Source organism: Myripristis murdjan, chromosome 19 (assembly GCF_902150065.1).
Source record: "Myripristis murdjan chromosome 19, fMyrMur1.1, whole genome shotgun sequence".
Taxonomy (NCBI): domain Eukaryota; kingdom Metazoa; phylum Chordata; class Actinopteri; order Holocentriformes; family Holocentridae; genus Myripristis; species Myripristis murdjan.
The window spans coordinates 4,566,951-4,588,165 of NC_043998.1; the positions used below are offsets into that span (position 1 = coordinate 4,566,951).

General features: G+C 40.1%; 3 protein-coding genes across 4 annotated transcripts; 1 reads left to right on the forward strand and 2 right to left on the reverse strand.

Moving 5' to 3' along the window:
* Nucleotides 1-537: 537 nt before the first annotated feature.
* LOC115378012 (inactive all-trans-retinol 13,14-reductase) lies at nucleotides 538-6,342 on the reverse strand. Its single transcript, XM_030078124.1, has 11 exons — nucleotides 6,183-6,342; nucleotides 4,743-4,925; nucleotides 3,822-4,063; nucleotides 3,515-3,710; nucleotides 2,977-3,174; nucleotides 2,761-2,880; nucleotides 2,474-2,612; nucleotides 2,066-2,175; nucleotides 1,541-1,707; nucleotides 1,167-1,326; nucleotides 538-707 (listed from the first exon to the last, which is right to left on the reverse strand). The coding sequence occupies exons 1-11, from the start codon at nucleotides 6,340-6,342 to the stop codon at nucleotides 538-540; spliced, it is 1,845 nt and encodes a 614-aa protein (XP_029933984.1).
* Nucleotides 6,343-8,535: 2,193 nt separating this feature from the next.
* gngt2b (guanine nucleotide binding protein (G protein), gamma transducing activity polypeptide 2b) lies at nucleotides 8,536-9,640 on the reverse strand. Of its 2 annotated transcripts, none has more exons than XM_030077984.1 (3): nucleotides 9,497-9,640; nucleotides 9,158-9,246; nucleotides 8,536-8,906 (listed from the first exon to the last, which is right to left on the reverse strand). In XM_030077984.1, exons 2-3 carry the CDS (start codon nucleotides 9,239-9,241, stop codon nucleotides 8,778-8,780), a joined length of 213 nt encoding a protein of 70 aa, XP_029933844.1. In that variant the 5' UTR covers nucleotides 9,242-9,246; nucleotides 9,497-9,640; the 3' UTR covers nucleotides 8,536-8,777. The 2 variants fall into 2 exon arrangements, with proteins under 2 accessions (XP_029933844.1, XP_029933845.1); XM_030077985.1 differs by having other exon boundaries at nucleotides 9,158-9,249; nucleotides 9,497-9,623.
* A 6,690-nt stretch (nucleotides 9,641-16,330) lies between these two features.
* tmem101 (transmembrane protein 101) lies at nucleotides 16,331-20,299 on the forward strand. Its single transcript, XM_030078558.1, has 4 exons — nucleotides 16,331-16,504; nucleotides 17,799-17,979; nucleotides 18,431-18,577; nucleotides 19,215-20,299. Exons 1-4 carry the CDS (start codon nucleotides 16,374-16,376, stop codon nucleotides 19,521-19,523), a joined length of 768 nt encoding a protein of 255 aa, XP_029934418.1. The 5' UTR covers nucleotides 16,331-16,373; the 3' UTR covers nucleotides 19,524-20,299.
* The last annotated feature ends 916 nt before the right edge of the window (nucleotides 20,300-21,215 follow it).

Below are 21,215 nucleotides of genomic sequence, written 5' to 3' on the forward strand. Positions count from 1 at the left end.
CCAAAGCTCAACTCAGCAATGAATGATCGGCCACTATCCATCTTAGGTACGGGTGTGGTTAACGAAATGCATCATGTTTTGAGGGCACAGCATTTAGCGATGAGATCAACTACAACCAAATTCGTCAAAAGGGCCAGTAAATTATTCGCTGCCGTGCTCCGTACGACTGTAACAAGCTGGCACATTTTTTTGTTGAGTGATATCAAGCAGCTAGCAGCAACTTGCAGCAACTATATTAGTCATACTGAATTAATAACATTTAATTTAATAAAAAAAAATTAATCTACATGCTACATACTTGTTAATGCTTGCTTCCTGCTGTAATGTATGGCTAAGAGTTAGCATGGAGCACTGGAGCAAATGATTTACCAAGGACACATGGATGATTTTGGTGTCTACATTTTACAGTTAAGTTGACTAATGGGGCCAAGCTCCCAAAAACCCGGGTCCCACTGCAATCAAGGGTCCCTCCAGGTTTTGTTATTTACACATTTGTGCAGTTCTACCATTGTCCTGCAGGGGATGTAGAGGGCAATGTCACTGCAGTTTCTTCTTAGCCATTTGGGCCATCTCTCTGGCCTTCCTCCTCTTCAGCTTCTTCTTGAGGAGGAGCAAGTCGATGTAGATTATGTGATCCAAGACCGCAGAGGCGCAGAGTAGCCCTCCATGCAGAGCGCCTGCTATCCCACAGCTGAACACGTCTTGGCCTGGAACAGACAGACGAAGACACCCTGATGGATGACACAACTCTTGTCTCTACTTCCCTCTAGGGGACGTTTTTCCTTACAAGCTTCAAAGGGATTTTTCAGCCTGGCTTGCATGCTACTTGATCACTCAATCCTATATTAACTGTATTATTTTTATTTATTTATTCAAGTGTTTTTGATTAGACCAGTAACCTAAACCAGAAAAGGCTGGCCTGGCCGGATGAAACTAATCTGATCAAATGACATAGAAGTCATTTGTATGGAAGAATAACACTACAGTGGACTTTTCCCATGTCAAATCAGCCCTCGAAGCTGAAGAGTAATTGAATGAATCTGAGGGCATGTTCAGACACTTTCTATGCCTGTGACAATCAATCAGACAGCACAAAGGATAGACTGTACTTCCATACTGTTTTAACATAAAAACCTGGCCAAACGGCTCATGCAGAGCTTTCATACCTGAGATGTAGAGGTTTTTGACGGGGGTGTGGCACCTGTTCCTCGCCACAGCCTCGGCATGGAAGCGCTCCAGGTTGTGCTCAGCGGAGTACATGGCTCCTCGCTGGGCACCGAGGTAGTGCATGTTGGTCAGGGGAGTCGCAACATCCTGGAAAACCAACTAGAAAACAAATCATACAGCTATTGTAATGCACATTATATGCAAAGATAAGGGATGCTCATACTCTCCAACAGACAGCAGGAAAAATTGGAGCATTGCACTAGTAAAAAGTAAAATCTTTTCACTTTCCTTAACATACAGGCACTAACTTTAAAAACCCGAGTTGCATTAGTGCATACTGTGTATGAGGGAGTGAGAGAGGTTGTAATCATACCTTGTCTCTGATTTTAGGGAATATAGTGCAGGCCCAGTCAAAGAGTTTGTTCGCAAATCTCATTTTGTAGTTGTAGTATTCATCACCCCTTTTGCGCACGGTCGTGTCTTTCCATTCCTCAAACCACTCGTATTTCACCATTGTTAAAATGGTCATGCAGGACTTTCCTGTGAACATGTGACACATAAAACATCACGGGTTAATCTAAACTGCCACACAGCTGCTAACTGTGACTGACATATGTTAATAGCATTGCACCTTTAAAAAATGGTATGACATTTCTGTGTTTACTTAGACAGAAACCTTTTTTTTTTTTTTCGACATTACTCTAAATAACATTGATAATATTGTCTGATACATGCCATCTTTCCTGCTTGCATCATGCCTGTTTGTTTTTTACATGCAAGCTGTTAATTTGATCCCTTTGCATGAGTCTTTTATATTATCTGATAGCATGTTATCACTAAAATTAATCATTAACAGTAGCAGTTGCAATGGTAGTTATAGACACAGCAGGTTTGTTACCAGGGTGTCTTATTTTGGCCTCAGGGTCTTTGGCAGACGGCATTGTGATGAACATCATTGGAATGTTATCAGGTGCTTCCTCCTTGCTCAGTGCGAAGAAGTCCTCCATCCTGCAAAAAAATATAACATATAAAACTTAAATGAGCAGGATGGTCTCGTGGTGAATGTTCTTCTCTACTGTAATAGCCCAGGAGGAATAGCGTGGGCCCACTAGCGACATGTTGGATGCATAACATTGTCCTCAGGCAGCTCTACACTGACCAAGGAAAGTCAGCTTTGCTTTAGTAAACAGATTTTTATTCCTGCTGCTTATACAGTAGCGCCACCTTGTGAGGGCCGAGAGGCATGTATCATCTCCATTCAGTGTTCTGCATTGTGGTTAATGTTCTGCCTGTGTGTCGTACTTACGATTTATCCATATCATTGTTTTTGAACAGCCAGAAGTTGGTGGACACGAGACCCAACTCCTCTTGGGTTCCATCAAATCCAGAGAAAACCAAGAAGGACCCCCTGCCATGTTTCATCATGCCCAGTCTCTCTTGAATATCTATTACGGGACAAGGTTTGTAATTTAAAGAACCACTTCTACACTACTTACAGAATTTTAATTATTACATTTGGGAATTGGAACAAAAAAGCACCTTTGTCTGGTTGAAAAAAGACAATCAGCCTATCGATTCCTCAGTATTGCTCACCTGGCTTGACTTGGATTTCAGGTGGTAGAAGTTTCTGGAAGGTGGTGAAGATACCGCAGTTGGAGATCACTGTAGGAGCATGTACCTCCACTTCCTCCTGGCCTTTTCTCACTTTTACACCTTTCACATAACACAGAATAGAAGGACTGAGCCATTCTCATCTCAGGTATTCAATGTTACCTTTTGATTCAGATGTCAAAGGCGAGTTAGTCTCACCATAAGCTGCTCCCTTCTCATCGACCAGGATCTGGGAGACAGGAGCTCTGACCAGACAGTTGCCTCCATATTTCTGGATGGTGCGAATGATGTGGAAGGCGATCTCACTGGCACCTCCTCTGGGGTAGTAGGCACCTCGTTTGTAGTGATGAATCAGGAGGGCATTGATTACGATACTGGAGTCCTTTGGAGGTACACCTAAACATTTTCACCAAGAGGGATTCATTTCTGTTTTACAAATACTAAATCATCCACTAAATCAATCAAACAGGCAAGTTGACTGACAGTATGCTCTTATATAGCCAAGGGAGAGTTGGCTTATACTGCCTTGAAGGTAGATGTTTAGGGAGGAGAGACCATTACTCTTTCATTTCCATCACCTTCATGTTTTCATCTTGTCAAGGGATTGAAACAAGAAAAATGTCATGTAATAGAACATCAACTATAACTATAGATCATAGAAACCATTAAATAAATACGTAATCTGAGCTCTAGGTGAATTGTGTTAGATCTCTTGCAATATTTAAGGTGGACCCACCATAGAAAAGGTAAGAAAAGATGATATGGAGGTCCTTGTTGCTGGTCAGGGTGTTCACCAGGTCTGTTGCACAGGTGCCAGAAAGGCGGAAAATGGGAGAGACGAGGTTTGCGATGCCTGACTTGAGCAGGAACAGAGACACCCACTGTGGGATCAGCTTCAGGGTGGCTAGATAGTGGGTCTTCTTAGCTGAGACCTGGTTGGAATAGAGAGAAGATTTGGGAGGATTCAAAGACATTCATTTGCAACTACATTATTATATTGGTCAAACAACTGGCCTAAATAAGTTTCCCCTAACTGTCAGTACCTTCATGATTTTGAAGAACGTCTCAATGGCCTCGGTGTCATCAGGGAACTGCTTCTTCAGGTGGGCTTTCATCTCGGTCTTACCGGTGAAGATGGTGTACTCCCGTTTCTCCTCTCCCAGGCCGATCTGAATGGTGTCAAAGTGCTGATCCAACTCCTGGAACACCAGCTGGCCTTCGGAGATCTGGTCAAAGGCGATCCGCAGCAGGCTGTTCTCGTGGAGCTGACCGATGTAGTGAAGCCCTGGAGAGGAAAAGGCAGGACCCAAGAACATGTTGTAGGCATGTGGTGTAGATTCTGAATATTTATATCATACATCACATCTTTATTTTTCAGAGGCCAAGCCAAGGGGATAAAAAGTCTTTACACAGCAGCCATTCCAAACACACCTGCAGGCTCTTGCATCTTTTTAAGGGTCCAATATTAGAAGTTTTAATCTATTTATATACATAACATCAAAGATGTTCAGTGAAGACAATTTCTATTTTATTTTATATTTGTTACATTGTTGAATTTCATGTTATTGCATTTTCACAAAGTCTCCCAGTTGTACAGGCAGCTTCAAACTGACTCCACCACTGGACTTGATCCCGATCAGCTCCTCTCACTACAGCATTACTGAAATCCTTCCTCTTGCAGCATTTAAACATGAAGGCCTCTGCTGAGCACATTCACCTCATTTGAACTAGTGGAGTGTGTGCTGTCGACCAATCAGGGTCCAGTGTTGTCACTGTTCTGACTGCGACGCCTTTGTATTGAAATTAATTAATTCCTTCAATTCAACTTTTAGCTAAACTGCATTTATTTTCAACGCATTATGAAGAACGTTATTCTCATCCTGAGGCAGTAAACTGCAACACAAAGTCAAGGAAAGAGAATCACTTGGGATCTTTAAAACATGAGCACATGAATGTCCTCTTACCAACGTCGAACTCAAAGCCTTTCTCAACGTAAGTGTGGCAGCAGCCTCCTGCCTGGTCATGTTGCTCCAGCACCAGGACCCTCTTTCCAGCTTTCGCCAGTGTGGCTGCAGCTGCCAGTCCTCCAATACCACTACCGATGACGATGACATCCAGGTTCTGGGGCACCTTCTCAAGACTGAAACCTGCACAGAAATCACTTGCAACATAAATATCCAGAACATATGGACCGTTACATAACAAAACTAAATGACAACAATTATAATAATAATTTCCCTCAGTTTTATTGGGGATGTAAATGATGAATCTGAGAGTTTAAAATGTGTTGCATAATTTTGTTACGTAAAACCGTCTGAAGGTTACAACACACAACTCTTGCTGTCATAAATGTGTGGTTCCTTAATCAAATCTTGCTTCTCTGTTCCTGTGAGAGCAATAAATTGCAGATTAGACAATTACCATAATCTCCTAGTCATAAACTAATTAAGATAAGACGCACACTTAAATGAAAATTGCCCCACTCCTGATAACTGGGGTATAATCCTAAATCAGAGTTGTGACACAGAAAGATCATTTAGATAAAACTATATGAGCAGAGCTTAGAAACAGCAGGAAAAAACTATTGTATTTATTTAAATCTTATGTCAGACTATTATATGAGACTTTTTTTGGCATTTCTTCTTTATTATTTAGTCTTTCAAGTCTGAAGACCCAGTGGGCAAATTACCAAAGCAATACAGTCATATTCTTTCATTTGTATTGGTTTGAACAGAGAGTTGTGGTGCCACTGGCAGATTTGTTCAGAGGTTTGACTGCTGCAAAGCCCAGAGCATATGTAAGAAGGTTGGTTAATGTTTAGCCTAACTAACTATATTATTTAAGATCCAGCAAATATTTCACTCAGTACAAAACCAGTTGCTATTGCTTTCCAGTATTCCTCAGAAACATTCACACAATAAAACAAAAAACAAGCAAAACAAGAATATTCAAGCCATGTTTGTGTTGTGTTCTTGGTGCCTGTTCAACTCAACAGATTTTATCATTTTAAATAGGACCAGTGCATGAAAATAGATTTTGTTAAATGAAGACATATGATTACATACAACTTTTGATGCTGTGTATTTTTCCCCCCACAGTTCATTTTTCACTATTTGGTTGTTTAGTTAGTGCTTATTCATTATCCTAGTGAGAATGAATATCTGGCATTGTATAGATCTGTTTTATTGTATTTGTATTCAGATGACAGTTGTGTCCTATCATAATGTATTGCAATGTGTTGTATATTGTCTACTTTTGCATGGACAACAAAATCTATTCAAAAGCAATAAATCACCCCCATGCATGAAGGATATTAAATCGTCTTCTCTGTCAAATTCATATCATTACAATACAAATCCACTGTAATTCTCTTATCTTATTCAACAGGATTGTGTTGAGGTTACCTTGCTTGATGACTTTGTCCCTCTTCTTCTGATCAAATTCACGAGGTGCAGGGGGTCTCACCGACTCCAGGGAGAACGGGCTCGGTTTCCCAAAGAGGTACCAGTATGTTCCCCCAGCCCAAACCACCAGCCAGACTAAGAAGACCAGCAGCCACATCATGGAGACAAACGCAGCACCACTACTGGACTCGGTGTTAGCAGTGACAGTGACAGGTCTGCTCTGAGCACTGTTCTCTTCATAAGACCCCTTTTATTACCCAGAGTGTCAATGATCAGCAGAAGCGGGTGAAAGACTATATGTAACACTTCTGATGTTACAACCACCAATAAAGATAAAGTGGTGATAGACACATTTTGTGTGTGAAAGGAGAGAACACAGATCACAGTCCCAGTATTCTGGCTGCCATACATTCATTCACCAACAAAGGTTAATAGCTGTGGGCTGAAAAGGGATGCACGACATTTAACATGAGTTGTCTTTGTCCGCAATTGTTTGTTCACAATCATTTAGATTAGTGTTATATTTGGCCCAGTTTTGATCAGTGTGGTGGCTGGTGGATTTATTTGGTTGTTCAGTTGTCACTTTTCATATGAGGCTGCCCTCTTGGTAATGGATACACAATTCTGTAAAACTAGGTCTATATGAATGAGCATGGTGTGGAAACCAGATACTTTTTTTTTTTTTGCTTTATTTGTTCATCCAGTGTAGCTGATTTCTTCCATCCGCTCCAATGACACCATTTTACACATTTAAAACACTCCAGGACAGAAATTGCTAATCTGAAGGTTGCAACATGTTTTGTTTTCCTCCTATAGAGGCGTAGGTGTGGCATGAATACACATATGCGACACAGATTAAACAAGTCCATAATTGCCCTTACCTGATAAGGTAATTAAGATAAGGAGTATACTGCGGACAATCATCCTAGACTTTAAACATGCGGTGTCGAGTTTTATGACTTTATAACAGTGCAACTAACTGAAAGCTCTGAGTTTCAGTATTTCAGCTCTGATAAGCTCAGAGCAGGTGTTGCCTTTTGTGGAAGTATTAGGGCCTGGACTTATTCCAGGATGAATGAAATCTGAACTGGAATAATATTAGACCTAATTGTCAGCTACATCCACAATAACTTATAATCTTGAAGCTCTCTGTAATATGTAAAACAGACGGGGAAAAAAACAGACAGAAAAGCAAGTTTATGTCATCCACATGATAAAATGGTTTCCATGCTGCAGTATCACTTCATGCAGCTCATGTGTGGACTTTGTACTTGTTATGCACCAATTCAGTTCACTCTGAGCTAAAGGCCTAAAATGAGGTCAGAAATAACATGAAACCGCCACAACTTTACAGTCTAAGACTCTTGATTGGCTATAATTAATCATTATTGTCATCATATATATATTTTTTATCAGTAATATTTCAGGGTGTATGGTATGTGATAATGTATAGGTGTAAACTATTTGCTGCGGCTTATAATGTCAAAATCAAACACCTTTGCGGACAAACATATTAAGTTATCAAATGACTTTGTTTGCTTGTTTCAAAAGTATTTGCAGTATGTTATAATTTATTTCTTTCTTTTTTTAACATTTACTGCAACACATTAGTTAACATTTGAATCTATTTTTGCCCAGCCCTGATGCAGCATGCAGGAACATATTTTGACCTACAATTGGGGCAGGGGATCAAAGTTTAGAGGTGCACCGTTTTATCCGGTCATTTAGTGATATCATCAATACCATCTAAATGATAAGTGGACACATGTAGGTCACAATTTTCTCCAATACAAAACAGCATAACTCAAGGTGCAAGGTTATATGTGCAGTCCAAGGTCACTGGATTAGACTGAAAAAAACAAAAAGTAGAAAATGGATGGCCATTAAAGTGGGAATATATAGCCTGTTACTCACTGCAACAAACCCACAAGTGTTGGATATTATAAAAAATTATCTGTATATAATACTTTTAATGGTGCCAGGACTGAAATGAGACTAATTGGATGGAAAGCTTCAAGTGGAGGCTGGGATGAAGCCCTGGGAATGAGCTTAAAGACTTTGACACAGGAAGCGGCTGTGTGTCAACAGGCCAATGTGGCCGACCGTGTTCGCCGAAGAAATCCTATTATGAATCACACTAAGTAGCACATACATGACTTACATGACTTTGCCCTGCTTTGTACAGGAAAACAGGTGAGCGTCTGCTTTCACTTGGTCAAAAGTCAGTCAAAATGTCCAACACAGAGCAGTTAACTTCAACATTAGCCAGTGCAATCAAATGAGATAGAAGTGTAATGGAGATGAGATATGATGATGAATGCAGATCTGAAAGCAACAACACCCAAAGTCAATCCATGTTAAAGCTTTACACAGCTATTTATTTTTAATTACAAAGATGCATATTCATAACAAGATGTACATAATCCAGTAATGGGAATGGGGCTCATTCTCGGTCGCGATACAACACCAACACAGATGTCCTGCCTTTGGTTTCTTATTACTGTACTTACTCCACAACAATTCTACAGGATTATTACAGCGGTGTAACTGACTCTCATAAAAAATAGTGTGACTTTTCCCCTGGATGTCTGTATGCTATGTTATTATGCAGCCTCCCTTGTCTCCCTTGTAGGGGTTCTTGTCATCTGGAACGCCTTTGATCAGTGGATCATCTGCAGCCAAGCCCTCAACAAAGGAAATTGTCTCTTGACAGTTTGCACCCACCTGTTGGATGAAAATAACAGTGATCTTAAACAGGCATGAAGTTGGGGGTGTCAAACTAAGTCAGTTTATTCCTTCATTGCATATTTACATGATTCAAATTCACTCAATATTCATCTCTCCTTGTTTTCCACAATGTTTTGTTACAGGTCACATTCGAGAACCCCGAAATGAAAGGTAATATTTCAAAGCTTTTACAGAAGTGATGGAAAAAATCACAAAAAAAAGAAGAGGAAGGGAGATGAATCACTCACTGGTGTCCGAGGTGTGCTAACTTCTTTCTTCAACTGATCCAGCTCCATTTTCAGGATCTCTTTATCTGTCATATCCCGAGCCATCCTGCCTGTATTAAGAGAATAATATGTTTCTTTCAAACAAAGTAAAGTGCAAAACTCTGTTAAAATGTAGCCACAAATGGCTAAAAAGTGTATTGTCTCAAACGGCTCCTCCCTATAGTGTCATATCCTTTGCTATTCCTCTACTTAGTGAACCTGAGAGATCTGAGGAAAAGTGCGTAATAATAAAAACATACACCGTAGGTAAGATAAATATAAAAGCAAGCATAGACTAATGATGAAACCATCAACCCTTACCTGAATGGTGGGATAGCTAAGAATATGAGAAATGTGTTATCTCCTGTACGCTCCCTCTGCTCTGCTTCCTTCCTCAGACTGACTGGTTCCTGATGTCCCACTGCTCTTCATCACAGCTGATCCCCGCTGCTGGCTTTGGCCAGAGGTCGGCACAGGATTGGGCCTAATGTCACCAATCCCCCGTGATGAGATTAAGCAGTCAGGAACCATAACCCCTGAACCCTCACCTGAGCAGGAAGAGGAGACTGTACAGCAGTTTGTGCAGATCCTGGAGGTGAAAGTGTCCTGCAACAGCGAAGTCATGTGAGAATTGGAAGAGTTAGAAATGTTAATTTGCATACATGCATACCAGCTGTGGTGGCACTCATTTGATCCTTGAATCACTCCTCAATGCTTTTTCAGTGTATTTCCAATATATTATCAATTGCACTGTGATATGTATCCATACTTTAAACACTTTCACATTGATAGTCACCTTTACATCAATTTTGGCACCAATACTATGAATTTGTACTATATACTGTATGTCACACCTCTGTACTAAACAAATGTGTGGCGTCAACTTCAAATTCTTAACCTTCAACTTTATTGTTATACCGAAGGAAATTTGGTTTACAGCTGGAATTAAAACACATTAGGCCACTTAATAACATCAGCAACAACATTCATCAGGAGCAGAACAAAACAGGGTCAATAAAAAACAATCTAAAGTGAAATAACACATAAAACCCCCTGCTCAGTGAAACAGACAGATTTTTGTTCACGGAGGTTTCCATGTGTGATGGAAGTCAGCTTTATCCTCTGTTGACTCTTCATTGGCATTAGGCCTTCCGCCAAGAGGAAGGAGTCCAAATGTCCATCAATGAGATGATTATATAATCTCCCCGTCTATCCAATCACTCTCCCTAAGCCTTGCAAAGTTATTCTAATCAAGAAAATGTGGACACATAGAAGGTAAGAGCCATTTATTACGCAGGACGCAGACTCAGTTTTTGTAAATAAAGTGATTAATTTCAGCCAGACATTAATCTCATTGTTTTTTTGTAGTTGTTGTTTTTTTTGGTTTTTTTTTTGCTGTAGACAAACATTGCTTCAGTCCTATTTATGAGGAGGATTAGGTAGATCATTTTTAACCACTGTGTAAAATATTATCACCCAGCTGTATGCTATACTTTAGCAATATTGTACCATTGATCTTGAATCACCAAGGTCAGACCATGTCCTGCTTCCCACTGTGTGTATGTGAATGTGTGTGTGTGTGTGTGTGTGTGTGTGTGTGTCTTTATTCATAGTGGTGATTAGTGTACCTGTAGGGCTACATGCGGTCCATTAACGAAGGGGCATTCATAAAAAATCCCCCGCCCTGAAAAAACTGAGCACTTTGACTGCTGTGTCTTCTATGTCACCCACCTCTAAGTGAGATCTTATCTGAGACACGACAAGCTACTGATCCCTGGCTAAACCTTCAGCAGAATTTCACTGTAAGCCTTTTTCTGGATCTGGGTTAGTCTCATCCACTCGAGATTAACGTGAGACACGTCACCGAGGATTAACAAAACTCCCACTCCCAGTAAAAGCAGAGCAACATCTACAAAGCAGGCTGAAGCACTACAGCCCTGCTTATTAGGAATACATGAACTGCTGCTGAACCTTTGAAAAAAAAAAAAAAAAAAAAAAAAAAAAAAAGTACAGAAATTCACTTTGACACTGATGCAGAAATATTTCTGAATATAAGAGAATAAAGACTAGTTTTTTTTGTCTATCATTAATTTTTGCATTAACTGTAATTGAGAGTACATCAACTCTAACTCTGACGAGAAAATGAAAATAAATTAAGATAAAGACGGTATTTGGAGTGTGCCATTGTCACTCCACAACTATGTATCTGGTTACCTGTGTGATGAACATGTTATCCTTGATAAATGGCCCAAACATATATGAATATATATGTACATATGCTTAACAACACAGATGGACAATTTCTCGTCTCAGATATCTGGGAATAAAATTACCCCCAGTTTCAAAGGATCTGTGGAAACTTAATTTTGCCTCAATAGTGCCTCAGTTTAAAAAAAAAAAAAAAAAAAAAAAAAAAAGACCTACACTGATGACATGGCCTATTTTAATGAGACTGAGTGAATCAGTCTCATTAAGATGAATAATCTCCCTCAAATTTTATATCCCCTGCATATGTTCCCACGGTACTTACCCAGGAAAATGAACCTGCACTTAGAAAAAAGGCATTTTCTAAATTAATTTGGCGTGGCAAAAAACCTCTGCAGGCTTAACATACTGCAGCCACCTACGGATATGGGCAGCCTCTGTATGCCTAATTTGGTATTTTACATCTGGAGCTTTCATGCATACTGCATCTGGCTATGGTTGCATACATTTCTTAAGAGAGAGACAACATCCTATCAATTCCTGGGTTTGCTCTCCTCACTCCTCATAGAGTCTGCTCACTTGTGATACAAATAATATACAGTACAGGCCAAAAATTTGGACACACCTTCTCATTCAATGCGTTTTCTTTATTTTCATGACTATTTACATTGTAGATTCTAACTGAAGGAATCAAAACTATGAATGAACACATGTGGAGTTATGTACTTAACAAAAAAAGGTGAAATAACTGAAAACGTGTTTTATATTCTAGTTTCTTCAAAATAGCCACCCTTTGCTCTGATTACTGCTTTGCACACTCTTGGCATTCTTTCGATGAGCTTCAAGAGGTAGTCACCTGAAATGGTTTTCCAACAGTCTTGAAGGAGTTCCCAGAGGTGTTTAGCACTTGTTGGCCCCTTTGCCTTCACTCTGCGGTCCAGCTCACCCCAAACCATCTTGACTGGGTTCAGGTCCGGTGACTGTGGAGGCCAGGTCATCTGCCGCAGCACTCCATCACTCTCCTTCTTGGTCAAATAGCCCTTACACAGCCTGGAGGTGTGTTTGGGCTCATTGTCCTGTTGAAAAATAAATGATCGTCCAACTAAACGCAAACCGGATGGGATGGCATGTCGCTGCAGGATGCTGTGGTAGCCATGCTGGTTCAGTGTGCCTTCAATTTTGAATAAATCCCCAACAGTGTCACCAGCAAAACACCCCCACACCATCACACCTCCTCCTCCATGCTTCACAGTGGGAACCAGGCATGTGGAATCCATCCGTTCACCTTTTCTGCGTCTCACAAAGACACGGCGGTTGGAACCAAAGATCTCAAATTTGGACTCATCAGACCAAAACACAGATTTCCACTGGTCTAATGTCCATTCCTTGTGTTTCTTGGCCCAAACAAATCTCTTCTGCTTGTTGCCTCTCCTTAGCAGTGGTTTCCTAGCAGCTATTTGACCATGAAGGCCTGATTCACGCAGTCTCCTCTTAACAGTTGTTCTAGAGATGGATCTGCTGCTAGAACTCTGTGTGGCATTTATCTGCTCTCTGATCTGAGCTGCTGTTAACTTGCGATTTCTGAGGCTGGTGACTCGGATGAACTTGTCCTCAGAAGCAGAGGTGACTCTTGGTCTTCCTTTCCTGGGTCGGTCCTCATGTGTGCCAGTTTCGTTGTAGCGCTTGATGGTTTTTGCGACTCCACTTGGGGACACATTTAAAGTTTTTGCAATTTTCCGGACTGACTGACCTTCATTTCTTAAAGTAATGATGGCCACTCGTTTTTCTTTAGTTAGCTGATTGGTTCTTGCCATAATATGAATTTTAACAGTTGTCCAATAGGGCTGTCGGCTGTGTAGTAACCTGACTTCTGCACAACACAACTGATGGTCCCAACCCCATTGATAAAGCAAGAAATTCCACTAATTAACCCTGATAAGGCACACCTGTGAAGTGAAAACCATTTCAGGTGACTACCTCTTGAAGCTCATCGAGAGAATGCCAAGAGTGTGCAAAGCAGTAATCAGAGCAAAGGGTGGCTATTTTGAAGAAACTAGAATATAAAACATGTTTTCAGTTATTTCACCTTTTTTTTGTTAAGTACATAGCTCCACATGTGTTCATTCATAGTTTTGATTCCTTCAGTGAGAATCTACAATGTAAATAGTCATGAAAATAAAGAAAACGCATTGAATGAGAAGGTGTGTCCAAACTTTTGGCCTGTACTCTATATTCAGAAGTAAAGTTCAATCTTGTTATATACAACGTTATCCAAGTCTGACATGATATAATTTAATTTATGGGAAGGAAAAATGTGAACTCTTCGCTGTCTTTCACAGTCCAAAATCCTGACTTTCCCACAGGCACTAGCTCATCTGTGCTCTCCTCTTGGCGGGATTCATGTATTTGGTGACTTATTTAAAGATAATGCTCCTCTGTCCTCCCAGCAGTTACAAAAGACATTGATATTTGCAAGGAACATTTCTTTGGATACCTGCAGATGAAGCATTATATATCTTCTCAGGTTACCTCCTTTTCTGTTAACCTCCCCCTGTAGCGACATAGAGAGATTTATCTTGCAGCGCCACAATGGAAAACATTTTATATCATCATTTTATTCACATCTCCACGCCTCTGCCAAATATTTCTTGTAAATGGGAAAGAGATTTGGGTACTGACTATATGGAAAATGAATGGCAGGCAGGTGGAGACTTGATCAGATCCACGTTGACATGAGACAAGATTCTTTACTGCCCTGTTATCCTCCACAAAATAAATAATTCCCTTTACTTCTCTGTGCATTCAGTGCCATTCAGATAAGGGGACATATTTCCATTGCTTCTGGGATAATTCCCAGATTCTCAGCAGGTATTTCCAAGGTGCTTAGAGGGATATTTTAAAATTTAAATAGGAAAAAGACCTTGGTGTTTTCCTGTTGGGCCTTCCCTGCAGGAAATCGTGCAGCATCTCCCTGCATCACACTACAAACTTCTTGAGAGGCTCCTTGTAATTTCTCCTAAGTATGGAGATTTTTAACACTCTCGTCCACTATAGATCACAGGCCGTCTTAAATGGAAAAGATGAGCCATTGATGAAGGTTTGCTCACTTTTTCTAGATTATTACCCCTGCAGACCTGAAGAGGCTGCAGCTAAGTCAACTCATAACCCCAATTTTGGGACACGACAACAATTTCACATGATTAATTAACATACTACACTTGTTTGATGTCTACGTAGGTTTCATTTATTTTTTCCTTAATTAGTATTTCATGTATTCAGTTACTTGGGATGGGGGATATTGTACATTGTTGTGTGTTGGGCTATTCCTTATTTAAGGTAAAAAAAAAAAAAAAAAAAAAAAAAAAAAAAGAAAGAAAGAAAGAAAAAGAAAAGAAAAGAAAAGAAAGAAAGAAAGAAAAGAGAAAGAAAAACATTGATAATGACAAGAAACCTATGTGTCTAGTAATTAAAATGATATAGGCTATTGTAATGTCAGATCAGTGATGCTGGATTGGATTTATTGTGAAAGGCACCCGAAAATAAGCAGTTAAACTATTTCTCATTTTGCTGAGAGCATCCTGGAGGACCCCCACGGACCACGGGGGGTGAACCCACTTTGAGAACCACTGCAAATTAATTAGTTAATTAGTTAATTAGTTTATCTGCATTATCTAACTGTAGTGCCCGCTGTTGTCCTGTAGGTGGCAGTAGAAGACAACAGACAGCTCATCTCCTCACTGCAGAGCTATTTCATTCAAAAGCAAACTGCACACCACCTGTCCAGCCATCCGATGTCTCATGATCAATGAAATTAGGAATATGTTGAAAGAAAATTATGTGAAAACTGGACAGATAAGCATTGAATTACTTGCTGTTTTAATATTAGTGACAGGATAAGCATTAGTTAGATATCAAATTAAATGTATCCATATTATATGTCACATAAAAACATCATAATGTAATAATTACATTAATAATAGTATTTCAAACATTTCTTCTTACCTTTTGGGTTTTTGTCGTTGAGCTGTAGTGCTGAGATTGACGTTAGGAAAATTATAAAAATGATTGATTTACCATTAGAAATTTTTCCGTTCTTCTTCAGTGTACAAGTGTTTCATAATATCTGAGGAGAAACTGGTTTTGCAAAATAGATTGAAGAAGTATACAAAATGAGGAGGCATTCAAAATTTCAAATGAGTAAGACTAACGGTGTAATACTGTCGAGTGGGGCTGTTTGAAGTTATGATGATGCTACAGCGCCACCTATTGGCTAAATGGCACCAATTTTCACGGTCACGGTCACTCAGATGTCATATCTACACATGTACCACACATTGGTTGCTGTACCACAACACGTTCATGAGATAAGACTTTTTTTTTCTTTCTTTCTTTCTTTGGTTGCTGCGGTGGCATTTTTCAACAGAGAAGCATAAATCCACTGAACACCAGGAAATTACATAACTGGCTGAATCTGAATGCGGAATGAGAGTTGTAGCCTCTAGCACTGATTTCACGGTAAACTTATAATTATAACTTATTCCATATGGGAAATAGGTTAAAACTTTTTAATGTGTCTTTAAAGAATATATAAAGACTATCAAACTCATAAACGCTAAAAAAGAAATATATATATATTAATATTAATCGAGTCTATTTTTCCCAAAGATATTTTTTAGTATTTTTTTCCCCATTTCTTCGTACAATATATCGTTGAACTCATGCACGTGAAGGTGATATCAATAAAGATTTTTTAAAAAAGAAAGAGAGGAGAAAGGGAGAAAGAGTGATAGCTTGTAAAAGGCGCATTTGTGACGGAAGTGGTTAGTTTCAAAATAAAAGCTCCACAAAGGCTGTTTGGGTTAAATGCCTTGCCTCGTATGAAGATACAGCATGTGGAATGAGACTTGGCTTTTATTCTGAAAGGTGCTTTTATCCGGAAATAGATGGAAACATCGCAGTGCCGTTGGCGGAGCGACACACAACCAGGACAACCATGACAGCGCCGACAAGGAAACAAGTGCTACGGCTAATTTGTCAGTTCGGGGCTTTTATTCTGACCCGATTTGGATTTTGGAATTGCTTTAGCATGCTGATGCTGTTCGCCGAGCGAGCCGACGCCAAAAGGTAAAAAAATAAACAGGTTTATATCAGGGACTGGCATTGTTTTGCTGACTCTAGCTAGCTGGAGTTGGACACACATCCAGGAAAGTTACACTTCAGTATAGTCTTCACCAACAGGACCGTCATTACAACAATTTAGAGCTGGAGAAAATAGCTATCGGAAAGTTTAACTGTACTCCAGCGTTTTCACAGATTTGCACTTGAAACTATAAGTGCTAGCTTGTTGGCTAACAGTGAAGGTGTCGTATTGCAGCAATTAGACCAGTCCTCTCCAGTGGCTGCACTCATATGGAGCTGTTCAAGTGGGTGTATTATGCATGGTCTGTAATTTGCCCGTCTGTAATTTAGTTGTAGTGAAACTGAACCCCTTGGTCGTATTGGGTGTGTATTATGTTAGTGTGGTGGTTTGGCCCCCCTGTGGCCACCACGGCTCTCTGATCTGAAACTGATGTGCACTCAAAAGCTGATATCTTCTTTTATAAGAGGTGTTCAGTCTGGGACGATATGCTTATTTCCCTATTCGATACTATCACGATAATTCCGTGACAGTTCGATATGTATTGCAATTCTTAAGTATTGCGATTTGATCTTAGGATTTATTGTGATTTTTTGTTTTGTTTTTTAATTATCCACTAGTTTGTGGTTGTAAAGTGTCATGAGGCTCTTATTATCCTAAAGGTCACTATAGGTCATTTTGTACAGTGATGTCAAGTTAAAAAAAAAAAAAAAAAAAAAAAGTTTTACTACAGTGTAATAGATACTATGGAGATACATCATCACATGATTAAAAATACACCATTTTAGAATAGGCCAAAGTAACACATTTGCACTGCATGCAAAAACCTGCATGGTTTGTACTCCCATCTGCATGGGATTAGCATAAGGTGGGCATGTCTGCAAAGGGGAGACCTGTGGGTCATGTGACTCCTTTGAAAATGACCATGTCAGTTTTTCACTCGCCAAAGTTTAGCCTAACTTTGAAGTGATGTTTTGCCACCTTGTCCGCAACCTAACATTATTTGCTTGGTACCATTTCCTCAGGTTGTCTAATTTCATTGGATATCAGTGATATTCATGATCCTTACTTTAAATCAATGCACAAAAAAAATCAGGATACTTAAGTGAATCGTTTTTCTCCCCACTTGTACTTATACCTGTGTAATGCTGCTACCACATGGCTGCGCTGGGGTGTTTTGCTATTCCTTGGCGCCTTTTAACAGTAGAGTTGGTTTAAAAGTTTGCACAAAATACGTCATAGAGTTTGACTTCAGGTCCTGTGATTCTACACCATTTCCAGAAAGCCAGACATCCAGGTGCCTTACCTGTATGTGGACATGGGGGCCGCGGTGCTGTGTGCCAGCTTCATGTCCTTTGGGGTGAAGAGGAGGTGGTTTGCCATGGCTGCTGCTTTGCAGCTGGCCATCAGCACTTATGCATCTTACGTTGGTGAACAGGTGCATTATGGTGATTGGCTGAAGGTGAGGCTGATAGTATTGTTGGTTGTGACTCTCCCCTGCACACACTTCCCCGTAGGAATATTTACATTATTTCCAAAAGTCTCATTGATAATAGCATGGGGTTTCATCTGAGCTGGGTTTGATCCTGACTGTCTCATGACTCTAATTAGGATAAGCGGCTTGGGAATGAATGAATGATTAAAAAGAGCAGTTTCTCACTTCTCTACATTGAGGGTGATCCTTCTGCAGGCATATAAATAACATCAGCATAAGCTTAGATCATATGATGAAAATATTAATCAGATTGTTTACAGAAATGTCCACAGAACACCACGATGTCTCAGCTGAAAATGTCTTTGTTGTTACACTGTGGGCCGTCCTTAGGATTCATGAATATACATTTACATACTGGGGTTGACTGTGGGGGAAATTTGCCTGTAATCTTTACTGACTGAACCTTACTGCACTGCAGGTACGAATGTATTCCAGAGCGCTGGCCATTATAGGAGGCTTTCTGGTCCTAGCCAGCGGGGCAGGGGAGGTGTACAGACAGAAACCTCGCACCAGATCTCTGCAGTCTACTGGACAAGTTTTTCTCGGGGTCTATCTAATCTGCATGGTGAGACCCTTCATAATCATAGACAGGATTTCATAGGGAAGAGCTTATCAAGATACCCTAAATCTTTACAACCCAAGAGAAACATCAGAAATAATAAAGAGGCAACAAAAACAGAGCAGGAATAGAAATTGCCAAGGCAAACCAGTAGACATTTATGTGATTAAGCCTTATAGTGAAGCCCATACTGAGGTACATTTTGTTAAATAGACAATACAATTCTAAGAATTAGAAAAAAAATGGTTAAGAAAAAGTGAAGCTAAAAGACTGTACTGGCGAAACATCACCCAGGATTCACAGTGTCTGACCTAGATAGAACAATTGTTCTGTGCATATGCGCCTCCTTGTCCTCCATATGTCATGAGAAAGACCTATTTGGAATCAATTAGCACAGAGCAGGGCAGCAGATAATCATTTATAAAGAGGAGAATAGGACCTCATGCATTTAAAAATGAATTACAACTATATGTAGAAGGGCTGCAATTAATCGGAGTATTGAATCGCAGTTTTTATCTAGAATGCTTTTTAAGTAAAGACCGACCAGATAAATGGTTGGGGGTTATAAGACAGAATATACAAACAAAAAGCTGCCTTTAGTGCTTGGCATTTAATTAACGCAGTGGCGCTTTCCCACCACCAGGTGTACTCCCTCCAGCACAGCAAGGAGGACAGGCTGGCGTATCTGAACCACATCCCCGGGGCAGAGATCACTTTGATGCTGCTCGTCGTGCTGTTTGGGGTTTTGGCCCTGGCTTTCCTCTCCGGCTGCTACATCCGCCTGGCCGCCCAGATCCTGGCCACCGTCCTGCCACTGGTGGTCCTCTTCATCGACGGCAACCTAGGCTACTGGCACAATACTCGCAGGGTGGAGTTCTGGAACCAGATGAAACTGATCGGGCACAACGTGGGCATCTTCGGCGCCGTGCTGATCCTCGCCACCGACGGCTGAGCGCTCAAGCTCCCACGGACAGCTTGACAGACTGAGGTGTCGGTGCTGGATGACGATCGTAGGCCTGATTTTGGACTCAAGCCACCATCGCTCAGTGGCCTCTCAGGACTCAAACAATCCACGTGAGATGGTTAGACACTTGCACAATGTAAGCCATGTTGACTGTCACTGTTTACCTGCAGTCAGCTTCTTTTTTTTTTCTTGCAAGAAAATAAACATGAGCTTCCTTTTTGCAGTTCCAATAATTTATTTAGATTCATGTTTACATTTTGTCTCTGTTGTATTGTTATGCTCTGAAACCTGACACTGAGTATTGGTAAAACGTCTACAGGGAAAGCTATCTTGGATTCGAAAAAAGTTAACGGTCATATTGCGGTTTTACACTAAATGGGTAAATATTTTATTATGTATGATGGAAGAAATAAAGGGAAACTTGAAGTTTAACTTATCTGGTATTGCCTATGTCTGAAACAGGAGGGCTACAATTATGACCATTTTGTATTATACACTTTTTTGTATGTTGTTTTGCATTTGTTTGAACTGTGCATTCCTATGAATGTAGGTCGCCATGTTACTTCATAATAAGCCCTGGTTTTGTATCTGCTGTGTACATACTGTTCACATTTTTTATGAAACTCTGTTCAGTTCCCAGAAAAGTGAGCAAAATGAAGATTATCATCCATGTTTGCAAAAATATGTTAAACATGTAAATCAAACTACTTAATTCCACTGACAAGTGCACAAAATGCTGTTTAAATAAATCTGATTTAATTAGAGCTGTTTAATTTGGATGTCCCTCTTTCCTGGAAGTGAAACTGCGGTGTTGTCTGGACTGGATGTAAGTGGTGCTGCATTGATTTAGGCTGGATTTACACCAGCACACCTAATGACCTCGTCTGCCAGGCTGCCCTTGACTCAGCAGCAGGTTATGCAAGCATGATAACCATGATCATTTACATCATGCTGTTACAACTGATTCAATATAACAGCCTCGTGTGTGGGAAATGTGCAGATGTCTTATTTGGATAGCTTTCAAACTGAAGAGGCTGTCAAACATTTCATGTATCCCTGGACAAAGACAACAGTTTTATTGTGAATTTTCTGCTGTTTAAGTTGGATAATAATAATTTCTGTGATTATAGATTTGCTATGAAAATACACACCAAGTTGATCTTACATTTATGTTGAGGCTAGAGAAGTTCAAAACGTTTTGAACAGTTTTAGAGGGATTCAAAACTTTTTAACAGCAGTAAAACAAAAAGCTATAAAATTGTTTTTCTGCTGGCGTTGAGTAAAACGGAAAATCCAATTTGCTCGCTTCAAATCTTTATTTTCCATTTTGCCTTTCTCATAACGAAACACAGTCTGCAAAGTTAGGCAATGTATGCAATTGCATGATTCCTATTTCTATTACAAGCCGAACGTGACATCACTGCCTCGTTGCTTTCAACAGGATAAGATGAAAGTCTGGTTCAGCTGCACCTTACTCAGGTTCAGTGCAGCCTTGGATGATCTTACTGCATCTATACGCCTGTTCACACCAGGCTTCTGACAAAAAGGAAAACAATGTCTCAGTGGGGATGAGATTCAGACCTGTGAGCCGCATTGCACAAATGTGTATCACAAGAATCTGTTAATTTAACTGAACCACCTTGAACTTTGTGCCTTTGCAAAGAGAGAATAGTTGACAAC